Source organism: Crinia signifera, chromosome 5, assembly GCF_055691185.1.
Source record: "Crinia signifera chromosome 5, ASM5569118v1, whole genome shotgun sequence".
Lineage (NCBI taxonomy): Eukaryota > Metazoa > Chordata > Amphibia > Anura > Myobatrachidae > Crinia > Crinia signifera.
The window spans coordinates 96,156,586-96,172,659 of NC_139221.1; the positions used below are offsets into that span (position 1 = coordinate 96,156,586).

General features: G+C 41.8%; 1 protein-coding gene across 2 annotated transcripts in view; it reads left to right on the forward strand.

The window, feature by feature from the left end:
- DOK6 (docking protein 6) overlaps positions 1-16,074 on the forward strand; it is a 508,085-nt gene that overhangs the window by 168,411 nt on the left and 323,600 nt on the right. For both annotated transcript variants that reach the window (XM_083187715.1, XM_083187716.1), the window contains exon 3: positions 3,573-3,687. In XM_083187715.1, coding sequence (XP_083043841.1) covers positions 3,573-3,687 — 115 coding nt within the window. The remainder of the gene's footprint in view (positions 1-3,572; positions 3,688-16,074) is intronic.

Below are 16,074 nucleotides of genomic sequence, written 5' to 3' on the forward strand. Positions count from 1 at the left end.
ATTGTGTATACCTCTGAATCAGGCACAGTGTGTCCATGTTAGTGTCGATGATGAGAAGTAGAGAAAGAATGTAATTCCCAATAATGTTAAAGGCGATTTTTTTTTTCAATTAAATTATCTGGAAACCAATACATTTTGATCACTGGCATATACTGTGAATTATGCCTGTGTTTGCACTAAATCTAGTGCCCTTGTAAATAACTTTGCACTATAAATGCCCTGTTTCCTGAGATGAGGGAGACTAAGGAGAGGTCCAGAGGTGGCTATCTGCGAGTAGTTACCTAGAGTTCCTAATAGGTAAACATATGGCTAATGGCCATGTGCTAAATAAAATTAATGTGCCATGCTTCTACATTAGGTATGTCCACTTATACAAACCATTGTAAAGTACTGTGTTATTACTGTCATTTCCAGTGTAAGAATACGATAAAGCTCTCAAATATTTATTTTAATCTCACAGTACAATGATGATTTATACTGATCTGCAGTTGTGACAGTGTCTTGTGGGACCAATGAGAACAAATTGTTCTTAAACTGCTCATCAGACTTTTAAATGTATGTGACCCTTGAGTCACCATAAGAAAAGCATTGCTCATGTGGCTACTTTATAATATAGCAATAAATCAAGCTAGTATGACATAAGTTTCTAACATGATCAAATAATAATAAAAACCCTTTGACCTAGCTAACACACTGTATAATGAGATGGTAAATGTGAGTGATGTTTTACCTTGACATATAGAATCCATGCATTCCTATACTTCAAGCAAGGGCAATAAGGAAGCAAGGTTAAGCCAACCAAAACTGTTCTGTCTGGGTATGAAAGTGATAATTTATCATAGTTTGGCATAAGTTCGCTTTTAACGGTTTGGAAGAATTAGATTTGAGTACCAAGTGAGTAGCTTGATATTTGTTGTTTTACAATAAATGAAATTGCTACAAATTGGAGTTTCAGTGTTGAACAAAACACCTTAATTTTATGCAAGTAATATTTATTGAGAAAGGCATTTGATATGTTTGCATAAAGACTATTCAAAAACAATTTTTATTTAAACTGGCACCTTGAATTCCAAATTACTACCAGTAACTATGAAAGAAGAATCAGAATAAATACTCCCACTTGGGAAGGGATTTATATATGCCTTGGGACTGCCTGCTGACTCCCCCTTTTTAGATAAGTACAGTACTTCTCTCATACTTTAAGTCAAAAAAATTGTTTTTTGTCACAGTCACACAGTGTGGTATGCATATCCAAAGTGGGAGCACTTTATTCTGACTCATCTTTCATTATTACTTTATATTAATAGTTTGGTGACTATTTTTTTGAACAGAGCTGCACCCTTTGTTTGGAGCGGGGGTTTTCCATTGCCTTTATTACTACCAGTAACTGTTCTAATTGTTCTTTAATTTAGGGAGCTATTGAGCCTATACATATCACCTTTACCTGTAGCACTGTCACAAGGGACTCACATAAGGGTAGACAAAGACACATTCTGAACAAGATCACCTTATAGACAGGCCTGGAACTAGGACATATATAAAATAGAAGAAACCACAGACTATGGAAAACACAAGACCACAATCTGTAACAGAGGGCCAGATGTATCAAGCTTCAATAATAGGGAGTGATAAACAGCCAGCCAATCAGTTCCTACCTGCCATGTCACAGGCTGGGTTTGAAAAATAACAGGTAGGAGCTGATTGGCTTCTTGTATATCACTCTCCACTTTATCACTTTTTGAAGCTTGATACGTCTGGCCCTAAGATTGAACTAGAGTCTAATAAGAGCATAAGTCAGTGGTTTTCAAACTGTGTGCCATAGCACCCAGGGGGGGGGGGGGGGCTTGGGGACTTGCAGGGGTGCCCTGGGTTGGCACTCTGACTCCTAAAATTGATATTAAGCACTCATTGTGTAAAAAACACACGTTTTGATGTACAGACATCATTATAAGGTCTTTTGTTCCATGCCCCTGATGAAGTCGTTTTGACAAAACGTGTTGAATTTTTTTTAATACAGAGTTATCTTCTTGAACGAATCAACGTTTTATTTCAAACATTTACAGACATCGATTATATGAAGTGTGAAGGCTACATCATGTATATTTTGATATAGGGTTTGATTAGGTGATACTTTTTGAAGCACACTCCGATAACATTTTGGTTGTATGGCTTGTCTTTGTCTCTCACTAACAGGAGAGTCTTATCAGAGGTGCAGCTGTGTGTAGGACATAAAATGAGCACAAAACAAAGGCCATATCTCTGCGTTATTTCATAGATCCCTATACTTTTTACATGAGTTTATGTCTGCTAGCTCATCGGCTTAAAAAAAGAGAACTTCACCATGCATAGATTTTACTTGAATATGGAAAAGAATTGGTGCAAGAAAAAGTGCAACATTGACATAAACAAAGGCCTTTAATATATGGCACTCAACCTCATGTGGTCCAGTTCATGTGTATACTCTTATCTATCAACTTTTAATGAATACTGACTATATTCAATATCCAGAGTAATTAAAAAATATTTTGCAGAAATAAACAATGAAGTGCCTAGGCCTTGAGTTATAAGATTAACCATTCATCATAAGCTGTACTACAAATAATTACCTTTGACTAATACCTGCAAAGATTCCACTTCTAATACTATTCTGATCCTGAAACAAAAGCTTTCACATCAGCTTAAGTTAAATAATAAAGATAAATAGCATGCCAAACTAAAAATGTGGAATCAGCACAGTGATATTTTCTTTTAGTAGACAGGGCGAATAGAGTGACACCCTAAATCCCCAGTGTCCTGCTGCCTTCTTGGACAACCGGAAAGTATACTCCACAAAGTAAAAATTGGGTCACTGTTCTTGTCCTTGTATAAGTTATTCTAATTGAATAAAGACCAGCATTTTCTACATGACATATCACAGAAACAATATAGAAAATAAATAGTGGCAACGGTAATTATATAATACTATACACAGTAAACACTGTCAGTCTATCATATTGTATATTGTTTAATGATATCATCTAAAGATCCGATGAGATCTCCATCTGTATGTGCATTATTTATATATATTCCAATATGTTATATCAAGGCCTTATGGTCTGCCTTTTATGTGCACATTATATAGTATGTTTTCATATACTTGCTCTATATTTTTATTGGCTGAAGGAGATCTTCATGTTATTTTCCAAAACTTCACCTTGTTAGTGTGACCATACATAAAAGAGAGATATTGACAATTTTGATTGTGAATTATTAAAACCCCCCCCCCCATGACTATAAAAATAAGAAAATATACATTTTATGGAAATTATGTTCTAAATTACTCTGTGGAAAATAGAACTAATGTGTATGTAGATTTGGTAGAGCTTCGAAAAAATACCATCAAATTTGATAAATGTATAGAATTCACTATCTTTTAAACACACAACAAAATCAGTATGCCCTGGTCTAATGTATCAAACAAATGTTTTAAATGATATCAGTATAACTTTTTATATATGATAACGGGTGATGGCATCACAGCTTAGATGAGATTTTATTATGCGAGAAGCAAACATAACTCTTTCTTGTTCAAGGTAACAGAACTGCACAACATCAAAACTATAACACGGCTGCCTCGAGAGACCAAGAAACATGCGGTAGCAATTATCTTTCATGATGAGACTTCAAAGACATTTGCCTGTGAGTCAGGTAAGCAATTACTACAATATTTGCTGTACAATAAACTTTAACTTGTTTCAAAACAATAGTCTAAAACATAAATTGTTATATTTACACAGAGGATTTGTACATTTGTATAAAAAGTTTTATTTCTGTTTTCTTTTTTAATATTACAATAAAATACTGTAAATCAAATACTAATATCAGAAACAATATTTTTTACCCCTTTGTGAAAAATTGAAAACAAAAATATTTAGTTTCATTCACTTTTTTCTCTGTATTTTTGGGGGTTATTCTAGTTCACTCACAAAGGCACAATCACTCTCTAATGGACAAACCATATGCACTGCAGGTGGGGCTGATGTAACATGTGCAGAGAGAGTTAGAGTTGGGTGGGGTTTATACCTCAAACTGATTTCTATCTTGCAGTGTAAAAATAAAGCAGCCAGTAGTTACCCTGCACAGAAACATTAAAACACCCAAATCTAACTCTCTCAGCACATGTTACATCTGCCCCACCTGCAGTGCACATGGTGTTGCCCATTAGAGAGTGTTTGTGCCTTTGTGAGTGAACTAGAATAACCCCCTTTGTTCTTGTACAGTACAGTAGTCATCAAGAAACCAATGTTGACTAAAGTATTACAATTGGTGGTAGGGATTAGGAGACTCTTATTGAATTCTGGTTTCAGTGTACAGTATAAATGACAGAAGCTACTTCCACTAATGTTTGAGAAGGGTTGAAGTAGTCACAAAGAATTCGAAACCCCAAGGCCTATTGAAAAATTGTGTAAAATGGTTAATACCTGTATATTGTGTTTGTCAATAAAAAATGTTGAGGGGAAAGGGGTCCATGAGTAACTTGGCCTTGGCCTATTGGTTTGATTAGATGTAGGTGGAATGTTGGTAGTCTATATTTGTTAGGGTCTTTTCTTGCCACCGTTTTTGTTTCTTGCCCCTTTTTATACAGTAGTTCTATGTTCAGGTTTTTCAGGTTTTTGCAATTGTATGGTTTAGCTGGCATTGTAATATGGCTATTTTTTATGTTTATTTAAAATGTTTAGTTTGGAATGTGACTTCCCTTAAGTTGGTGCTGCTGATGGCACTAGACAGCTTTGGTGACAATGTCCTTGTGTTTATGTACAAATTGAGTCACTTTAATAGATTGTGGATCATCAATGAATGTTCCTTCTGGCTGTGTTGTTTTGTAACTGGTAACTTACATTTTCCACCATACTTTCCTTATACCTTCTTACACCTCCTCTATTTTTATGTCATCAGAAACATTACATCCACATCATCTCTTTGGGAGATAAAACTTTGTATTTTCTCCATGTCAGTGTGCTCATATTCCCTGACCCATCTTTTCTTTATTTCTTCATTTTCTTAAAATATTTTTTTTTTATAATTCAATTTAATCAACTAAGATTTAACAATTGTGCATACATGAATGCCAAAACAACACATTTAAATATTCAAATAACATTACAATATATTGTAGGTAACATATATTGCTCAGTGTTAAATTGTATTATCTTAACTTGCACCTATTTATCATTCTGTCCTGATAAGATATTTAAAAGCTGTCTTGAGATTTGTGTGTGTGTATGTATGCATTGGGGCAGGGAAAGCATACTTCCACATGAGGGTAATGTGGAAGATCCAGCCCAGGATTAAGAACAGCAGCAGCAGCAGCAGGGCTAGGAAGATCCAACCTGGATTTTTCTAGGATGTATTGGGTATCACTGGCTGATTAGCAGCACCTGGTGCATCCTGATATATGCGTGTGTTGAAGACAGAAGGTTGGGGTTCCCAATAGCAGTTAGTGCCTGTTATTGTGAGGACTGCCAATGCTGTAACCTGATAACTGCCATGCTGTAACTTAAGAAATGCCAATCTGTTATCCTGGAATGCTGTCTACCTGCTAAGAATACAAAACCAGACTTCATCTGTAACCAGGGAATGTGATTCCTCGTCACAGTATGTACAATATATATAAATATATATATATACTAGGTGATTCATCGCGCCCTACGGGCGCTCTTCACACCGTCGTAAGGGGCTGCGCCCCCTTAATTTGTGAATATTTGTATATGAGAAAGATGGTTAGAATTGTATGAAAGATGGCCTGTATTGCAACTTGAGTTATAGGTGAAATGTTTTAAATAGAGAGCATTTGATTTGGAAGGGGGTGTGTATTGTTTTGTTTAATTAAAAAGCGGTTACAGAGTAAGATGTACATTGATAGTGTGGATGGTACAGTGACATTTGTGGGTGTGGGGGGGGGCTGTGTGTGCATGTTGTTTAGGTGTGTGTGTGTGCAATAGTATAGTAGGGTGTTTTTGAGTCAGCGGCTCCCCACTGGCGGAGGTCACGACACAGGAAAACAGGAGGCTGGGTAGTGATAGGGGTGTGTGGACATAAGGGGGACTAAAGAGGAGGGTGGGAGATACTGTGCAGCTTCTGCCAGTGGGTGAGGGTCCAGTGTGGCAGTACAGGAGTACAGGATGGTGGCCCTGAGTCAGTGTCTCCTCCTACTGGGTGGGAGTTAGGGTACATGAGAGCAGGAGGCTGGGCTATGAGGCATGATAGGGGCATGTGGGCAAAACAGCGTCAGCGACTCCCCAGTGGTGGAAGTTACGGTTCAGGAGAGCAGGAAGCTGGGTAGTGATAGGGGTGTGTGAGTATACGGGGGACTAAAGAGGGGCTTAGGGGTACCGTGAATTGTGGGAGGGGGCGCAGGTGTCCGCGGATCGCGGGAGAGGGTGGGGGTCCGCAAAGCGTGGGAGGGGGCGTGAATTGCGGGAGGGGGGGGTTGCGAATTGCGGGGGGTGTGTGTGGGGGGTGATGTGAATTGTGGGAGGGGGCGTGAATCGTGGGGGGGGGTGCGCGGGGGGTCCGTGAATTGCGGGAGGGGGGGCACGGGGCGCGATAAATCACCTAGTTGAATATATATTCTTGTAGAAGGATGGTAGGATGTTGCTGTCATTCAGAATGCATTTACATAAACAGTAATAGTAGCAGTAAATAGATCTGACTTAAAACACCTACAGTAAAACAGGTGTTATATATCATACAAGAATTGGTTGATGATGTGTAGGTTGACGTGCACATAGTTGTCACTGTAAAAAAATTGCTACAAGAAAAAATCAACACAGAAAGGTCAACACATGTAAATGTTGACATAAGTGTGGCACTTCATTGGTGTCCATGTCGACACATGAGAATGAATATGAAAACATTCAAAAAAGAAAAATAAATCTTCAAAAACTCATGTCAACCTTTTTAATTGTCGACCATAGCCGTGTCAGTGTTTTGCATGTGCCATTTAATCCTGGGGTTGCCGTGAATCGCGAGCGGGGGTGGGGGGGGGAGGTGAGGTGTGTCCGCGAATCACGGGAGGAGGGGTCGTGGGTGGATGCCGTGAATTGCGGGAGGGGGGTCGCGGGGGGGGGGGGTGTGGGTGCCGCGAATCGTGGGAGGGGGGGACGCAGGGGGGTTGCAGTGAATCGTGGGAGGGTGGGTCGCAGGGGCGGGGGGTTGCCAAAATGACAGGGGGGGAATCGCGGTAGGGGGGGTCGCGGGGGTGGGGGGTACCGCGAGGAAGGGGGGGCCTGGGGGGTTGGCACAAATCGTGGGAGGGGGGGGTTGCGGGGTGCCACGAATCGCAGGAGGGGGTGTGTCACGGGGTGGGGCCGCAAATCGCGGGAGTCGCCGCGAATTGGGGGGGTGTGCTGTGAATCGCGGGAGGGGGGTCGCCGGGGGGTGCCGCGAATCGCCACAAGAAAAAATCAACACAGAAAGGTCAACACATGTAAATGTTGACATAAGTGTGGCACTTCATTGGTGTCCATGTCGACACATGAGAATGAATATGAAAACATTGAAAAAGTGAAAAATAAATCTCCAAAAACTCATGTCAACCTTTTTCATTGTCGACCATAGCCATGTCAGTGTTTTGCATGTGCCATTTAATCGTGGGGTTGCCGTGAATGGGGGGGGGGGAGGGACATTGCTTTCACCTTTAGGCAATGGGTGGGGTACCTTTATGGGCTACAGGATTTACCTTCGTCCAAACGTACAACCAAAATTCCTACAATTAGGTAGAAAAAAAGCACTCGCCACAATAAACTTAATTCAGAAGAAAAAGCTGCAGGTTGTGGCTCCAATCCCATGGGAAATGATCCTGTTATCTATTTTTGATTCTTGGTGATATTTGAATACTGCTGGACTTGAACTCACTCCTTGACAAAGGTCACATTGGTGATCGAAACGTTGGAGGAGGATAGGACCTCTTACAGATTTTTCTTAAATCCATTTTTTGATTATATTACAGCTTTTTCTGAATTAAGTTTATTGTGGCGAGTGCTTTTTTTCTACCTAATAGTAGGAATTTTGGTTGTATATAATCACAACATTTCGGGGTTCACTACCCCTTTGTCAAGGTGCACCTTGGCAAAGGGGTTAGTGAACCCCGAAATGTTGGAAGTTATTTTGTGATTTAAATTTTTTTTTACAAGTCCTCCTGAGTGGTTCTGCTTGTTCCTTGGACCATCCTATATGTATTCACCGAGCCGGCATCGGGGCAGTTGTTAACTTCTGGGAAAGAGTGCCGGGCGGAAACATACAAATAATCAATTAAATAAATAATGGGGTTTTAGTTCATGAATTGATCAATGCAGTTAAGCTTGCAGCCCATCGCCAAGGGACCCCATTTCACTGCAAGTCCTACACTAACAACTGGTCTCTCAAGAACCTAGCAACTACTGACACATCATAGCTAAAATGAACATGTGTTTTTTCATGGTTTAAAGCTCAACTGCCAACTACCTTATGGCTTTTAAAAATTATATTAGTATTAAAGGGGTAGCTGTCACAGGTTTCAGATGAATGAGTTTATCTAGGGTGCATGAGAAAGCTATGATCACAGTAACAGAGGTTAATTAAAAATGAACCCAGACATATAGAGATACAGATGTACCACTGCACTCACCATTCCCAAGAATGGGGTGCAACCAGCACCCACACTTCCCAGGTCGGGGTGCAGTGGCCTGTGTAGAAATCTCCCACTTTATGAGCACCAAATCGGGGCCATACAATCACATTACTTCCGCTATGCTTGACAGAGATGATTTATTCAGGCATCTTTTCACTTGTTCTGCATCTCAGAAATGTTGATCTGTGTGATCCAAACACCTCAAACTTCTATTCGTCTGTCCATAAATCTTTTTTTCCAATCTTCCTCTGTCCAAAGTCTGTGTTCTTTAGGCCATATTAATATTTTCCTTTTATAGGCCAGTGTCAGATAAGACTTTTTCTTTGCACCTCTGCCTAGAAGGCCAGTATCCTGGAGTCGCCTCTTCACTTGTAGATGTTGACACTGGAATTTTGTGGGTTCCATTTAATGAAGCTTCCAGTTGAGGACTTGTGAGGCATCTATTTCTCATCTAATACGAGGCTCTAATGTACTTGTCTTCTTACTCAGTTGTGCACCAGGGCCTCTGATTTCTCTTACTACTCTGGTTAAAGCCTGTTTGTGCTGTTCTCTTAAGGGACTAGAACACACTGTTGTAGGAAATGTTCAGTTTCTTGGCAATTTCTTGCATTGAATAGCCTTAGACTTTCAAGTTTCACATAAAAGTTCTCTTTTTCTGGCCATTTTGAGAGCATAATCGAACCCACAAATGTGATGGTCCAGATACTCAACTAGCTTAAAGGAAAGCCAGTTTTATAGCTTCTATAACAAGAAAACCCATTTTCAGCTGTGATAACATAATTGCACAAATGTTTTCTAATCATCGCTTAGTCTTCTAACGCGATTAGCAAACATAATGTACCATTAGAACACTGGAGTGATGGTTGGTGGAAATGGGACTCTGTTTTTTAATGGAATACTGTATCTACATAGGTGTATAGACATTTGCAAATAGTATATTCATTTACCGCATAAACAATGTATAGAGTATATTTCTGATTAATTTAATGTTATCTTCAATGAAAAAAACAGTGCTTTTCCTTAAAAAATAAGGACATTTCTAAGTGACACCAAACTTTTGAACATATACTGTATATAAAATTGCCATTCCTAAAATATACTAAATACTATTCAGTGTACTGTTTAGAGGTGCACATGTCTTTATCAGCAGTATTTTAAAACTCTCTGGATTATTATTTCCTGTATAAAAGATTATATATTTCTGCTTAAAATCACTCATTTATTTAAAAAATGCTATTGTAAAACTACTTTGATCTTACAGGTAAAACGGCAGGCTTAGGAAGTAGGATATTTAAGGTACCTGTGTGTTACAGTTTTTGAATGTAAGGCAGCAGAACTATCTGAGAAATAAGTTGAAAGACAACAGACGGTACAAAAGAAAGGTAAGGAAGAAGAACATCAAAGGGTTCAGTGAGGAATCAGATGACATGCAATTTATCATAACAATATGTGTCAGTGATTTCCTTTGGAACATTGCACAGGCAACTCTGACAAAGATGAGAGACTACATCTTCTCTATCCTCTATGAAGCCCACCAGATGGAAGAACACGATTTGAACGAGTTACCCCCTGGTCCCTATATCTTGTGTAATGATGCCTCCTTATATAAGCCATTATCCTTCAATATGTGAGATTACAGTGACACTTGGGCAGCACAATTTACTGGCAACTTTGCATAATAATATTCATACTATTGCATACTGGGGACATATCCCCATTTTCCCTAGAGATCCATAATTACAGAATATGATATAAAATCCAATAAACTACTTTAATCACATTATACGGCTTGAATCTATCAATGATTTATGAATTTACCATATTAAATTGGGCTTGCTACAGTGAGGTCCTTCTGTGTTTTTCTCCATATTTATGCATATATGTAATAAAGTGTATAATAATAATAGTAATAGTACACCCTGAAATATGTATCACAATTCCATAAGTCACTAAATACAATAAACACAGATACTGTCCTAACAAACATCAATACTGTTTGGTGGTGGCTCCAGAGGAGGGGCTGCAGCACAGTTCAGAATTTAAACAGTGGAGACACACCAACTGCCATTGAGTCAGTTTGAAATGACAGTTGGTGGTAGTGGGTTTGGCTCCCCTATTTGAACTGTGCTGTAGCCCCTCCTCTAGAGTCGCCACTGATACTGTTAAAAAATCAAGATGATCATTTTTTTTATGAGTGGAGATTCTTTAATAGTTCAAATGGAGCTATACTAGAAAACATCAAGACCAGAATAGAAGGTCCTTAGCTTCCTTTAGTACCCAACCTTCAAAGATAATTGTGTATTAATAGTAATGATTGGGCAGTTGGGTACATGTCATATTTTTTCTGAAAGCTTATTTAACACAGTCAGGGATTAATTACAATTTACAATGATGAGTCTCATTTTACTTAACTAGAGTAACATAAATAAAGACTAAAATCTTATACAATGCTAGTAAGCCCGCTCGAAGCAAAATCTTCGAAAGCTAGTCTGCTACCTTCTGTGTTTGTGCATGTGTGAGAAAGAGCTGTAGTTTCACTATCTGCCAGCAGATGGCAGTGTTTTGGAGACTCACGGACACTAGACATATAGGCCCTTATTCTGATCGGTGCGTACTTTCCCGAATTCTTTCGGATCGCGTTTTTTAGCCGTCTGCGCATGCGTGGGGAACGCTATGCGCATGTGCCACGTATGGTCTCCGTACTTGTTCTCACTAATACCGTACAGAAATGTGCACCTCAATCATTCGGCCAATATGGGTGTGTTATGGGCGTCATGCGGAATGACACAGGGGCGTAGTTTCAAAGTGGGCTAAACTGGGCGGAAACATGGGCGGACACGGGGGAGTACACATATTTGGGTAGGCGTGCATTCGGACAGCACGCCGAATGCACGCGAACAAAAAGGGTAGAAATGTGCGGTGTCCAAAAGGCTAGTATTGCTTTGCGGACACCACTCGGTCATGCGCTAGGCAATCGGAACGCCTAATCAGGACGGACGCACCTCAACCAATGTCAGCTGAACACAATACAATCACCTACTTTACTCATTACTTGTTAATTACACGCTTCTCACTGCTACAATTGGAAGCATTGCAGCTTAAAGGGAACATTACATGCTGCACTTGTCACACACTTTTACACAGCAAATAATCAACACAACTTAATATTAATAATACTAATACACATGTCACTTCTGCGTGTATCAATGAATACAGACATTTGTGGGGCCCAAATAACATTTATTAAAGAAACTTTGCCAAAAATGTCAAAAACATCACAAAACAAATGGTACCATAACAGGACTAAAAGTAAATAATATATAATAAATAGCCACAGCAGAATCATTAGGAACACATCAGGTGGCTTCACAACAAAAGTACAGCACCAACACTTCAAGTACAGCACACAGTAATGGTAGCCGAAACAGGGCAACAGGGGAACCAAACATGACATTTGAACCGCGGGCAAATGTGGTGACCCTCGGCACGGATTTTGACACAGGAACCTGACACACACAGCTCAATGGAAGATTTGGGAAGACATAACGGTGGAGATTAATGGGGACACAAGTTCATTTGCGGGCACGTTTGCCCCTGGCAGGCTCCTTGCCACGTGCAGCAGCTCTTCGGCCTCGCCCACGGCCACAGTCAGATGGTGGGTCACGTGGAGCACATGCTGGGGAGGGGGTGGATGTTCTTCCCCCTCTGGCAGCAGGGAGTGATGATGTTGGTAAAGCACCCAAAGCGGGTGACATTAGGACCCTATTGGTGGTAACTAGCTCCACCATAAATTCATTATGGCGGAGGAGGAGTTCATTTTGCCGCAGGGCTTGATCAGCCAGCACCTGCAGGCTAGCAGCAATAGCTTGCTGGCTGTCACTCATAGCTTGCTGGCTGGCACTCATAGCCTGCAGCCTGCAGCACCTCCTCGGCCCTACGCACCCGCTCGAATGCCGAGTCTCCCTGCTGCACAATACTGTCTAGCACACGGCCCCACGTGGACAATTCAGCCGCGGACATTTCCGGCTGCTGCTGCATGGGCCTGCTACTGGGGCCAGGTGGCACAGACTCCACAACCTCCTCAAGAGAATCTGGACCAAGCGGTGGGGATGCTGTTGAACGAGAAATTACCAATTACCACACATTCCATGCCAAATTCAAAACATCTACTTATGGCCTGGCAAATAATTACCTTCAAGCGTAGAAGCCATCACTTCCGCTGGGGACTCGCTGTCTATGGTGCTCACCCCCCGGACCTCCTCCACTGCAATGCAGCACTGTGCCATCTCTTCCAGGGGGGTGAGCTGCAGCTTGCCAGGCATGGGGCCAGCCCCAGAGGTGTGGCTGTGTTCCCACCGCTGGGTCAATTTCTTCTTGAGGTTGCCTTTGAAGTCGTGCCACCTGCAATCAAAGTGTACATATTAATACATGTAACTCCTCATGTTTGCTGTAGCACCCATTGCAATCTGAAACATAATACAACATGTGCCTACTGACACCAAACTTACATTATATTCATTTTTAAAACCAACCCTTAGAAGATACAACAACAGTCACCCTCCAATAACTATCAATTCAATGTCATGGCCAACATGTCTGTGCCTACAAGCAACGTGAACACCCATTGACCAACTCCATCTAATATTGAATGTAAACATTACTGGACTTGTACTGCTCAAATGTAACACACATGTACTTGCCTCTTCTTAACGTGCTCCGCCTCACGAACTTGTGGAGCCACTGCATTAATCTCCGCCGTTATCTCCTCCCAGATCTTCCATCTCCTTGTGTGTGTCAACTTTACCGCTGGGCACTCTATTAAATCACGTGCCCGGGTCACCAGGATGTGAAGCTCCTGCGGTTCATATGCCATGTTTCTTGTGGTTGGTTCCTCTGTTGCCCTACTGCGGCCACGGCCACGGCCATGGCCACGGCCACCGGTTGCTGTACTTGAAGTGCTGGGCTGGCTACTCTGTTGGGAAGCCACCTGTTGTGTTCCCAATGATTCTGCTGATGCTGAGGATGGGCCAGCTGCTGATTGGCCTGATGTTGATGGCCCATCTGGCTGCTCTGGGTTGAGGGGGACATAGGTGGTGTTGGCTTCCATGCGGGACAAGAGATTCTGCACCACCTGTTCTTCCTCTGACTCTGAGCCAGCCATGTTTGCAACAACTGTTTGCCTTTCTAGGACAACTTTAAATACTATTTCTGTAAAAGGGGCGTTAATCAGCTGCAACCTGCGTTCCGTACGGCCGCGTTCCGTACACCAGCGTCAACCGTGCGGCGCATACGGGACGCCCCTTGGTGTGGACAATTATTTATCAAAAACCTGGCAAACTTAGTAAGTCTGATTTAGTAGCTAAATGCAGATTCCAACACCAATGACAAAATAAAACTGAGGTCACACATGAAATGTATATTTGAATGTACATCTGTACTGTGCACTTGTTTGGTATGTAGTACAACTGACACTACCCATTCCATATGTAAATCCAGTCCACCACTTAGCCACAAGTAATCAGTGCTAGCATCCAAATCACATGTGAAAACACTCCAAATTCAGGCTGGATGCTAGCTACTTTTCATTCCACCTCTGTAGTAGGGGCCAGTAGAAGGTAAGTGTACACATGGCAGCATGGCCTAATTTTTGGAAAAGGTCTGCCACTATTTGCTATGTTTCTGCTGCATAGCTTTCATTATAAAATAGCTGTTTAGAACCTTGTGGAGTTAGGTGTAAGTGTCTAGTGATGCAGACTATTTCACCTGTTGCTTATACCCATGTTTGGTGGATGGTATAGATTATATATAATGTGTTTCCATCGTATTTTACACTGTCTGTTTAGGATGGGTGTGCGATGCAATGGGTTAGCCGTCTGTTCGGGCGCATACACGCTGTTAGTGTAAAAATGAACAATAAAGTTAATACCAAATATCACTCTGATCAACCAATGACAGCACATTATTGTTTGATTTGTGCCATTGCTAAGATGGCGGCCTATGGGAGAGCAGCCCCATTCTCACCCGCGGAGCTGAGAACTCTGGTCTCCGTTATGGAGACCAGGCTGGGGCGGGCGGGCCCCTTTATTACCAACCGCCAGAAGCGCAATGCCTATGCGGTGGCCCGCCGCTGTATTTTCGCACGCACCCAGGTGCGGCAGACCATCGCTCAGCTGGAGCGGCGGTGGTCTGACCTCAGGCGCAGGGAGCCAGAGAGACTGCAACAAATAAGGGCCAGCATTGCTAGATGTGAGTATTTCAACAGTAAATGGGGATTTGGACATAATTGCTTACCTGACATTATTTAATCCACTAAGGTCACCAGCCTGATCATGAGTTAAACATGGCATACAATATATGAGTGCTACTTCCTGTTTGACACCCTGTAATGGTCATAAAATATGTTATTGGGGAGGATTAATGCTTGTGATGCTTACAATGGGCCAAATGTCACAGCATACTGTACCTGCCATGTTACAGGCTGTGTTTTGTAAAGGCCACTAAGGAGCTGTTTGCCTGTACAATTATCTGTACTTATAACCTTTGCATTTATAGGTTGATAAGGCTTAATACAAATTACCACTAATTGCCACTTTACTTTTCCCAAACACAGCACGTGATCGAGCAAGACAGGCCCGGGAGCAGGCAGAGGCGTCCCAGGCCCAGGAGGAGGGCACTGCCGAGATAGGCGAGGAGGTGGTGCCAGAGGAGGAGGAGATTGTGGCGGAGGAGGTGGTGCCACAGGAGGAGGAGATTGTGGAGGAAGAGATGGTGCCAGAGGAGGAGGAGATTGTGGAGGAAGAGATGGTGCCACAGGAGGAGGAGCTGGTGGAGGAAGCGGTGGTACCAGCTGAAGAGGAGGATGAGGAGGCCTGTGAGGTGGCGCAGGCGGAGGAAAGTGGTATGTATACATAAAGATTCATTATTCCTTTAGTCATCTTCTATTTGCTTTGTAGCACTGGTGATTCAATTGTTTTTTGCAATACTATAAAGTGATAAAACAAACTGGATAGCAACAGACACACTTTGGGGTTAGATAGGGTGGCCAAACCATCCCTTTCATCCTGGACACATATTAATGACACAGGTTGTGCGGATGGCTGTCAGGTCGATTTTAAGTGCCACTGAACCTGTGTAGTTAATCTGTATCCTGGAAGAAAGTGATGACTTGCTCATGTAAGGGTTACATGTCCCTGCTGCTTGCATACAATCTGTAGCCTCATATAGGTGAGTAGAGTTTACTGGTGATTGAGCTGTGTAAACTAGATTCAGTATGGCATAAATGGAGTATGGACAGGCGTGGCTTAGACTGGAGTAACAAGCGGTCAGTGCCCCTGGGCCCTCCTCTAGCTAACCACCCCCTGCGGTCTGCATGTATGTTTTTCACCATAATTGTGTGTTGATTTGGTCTTAGTAATGCTTTTGAG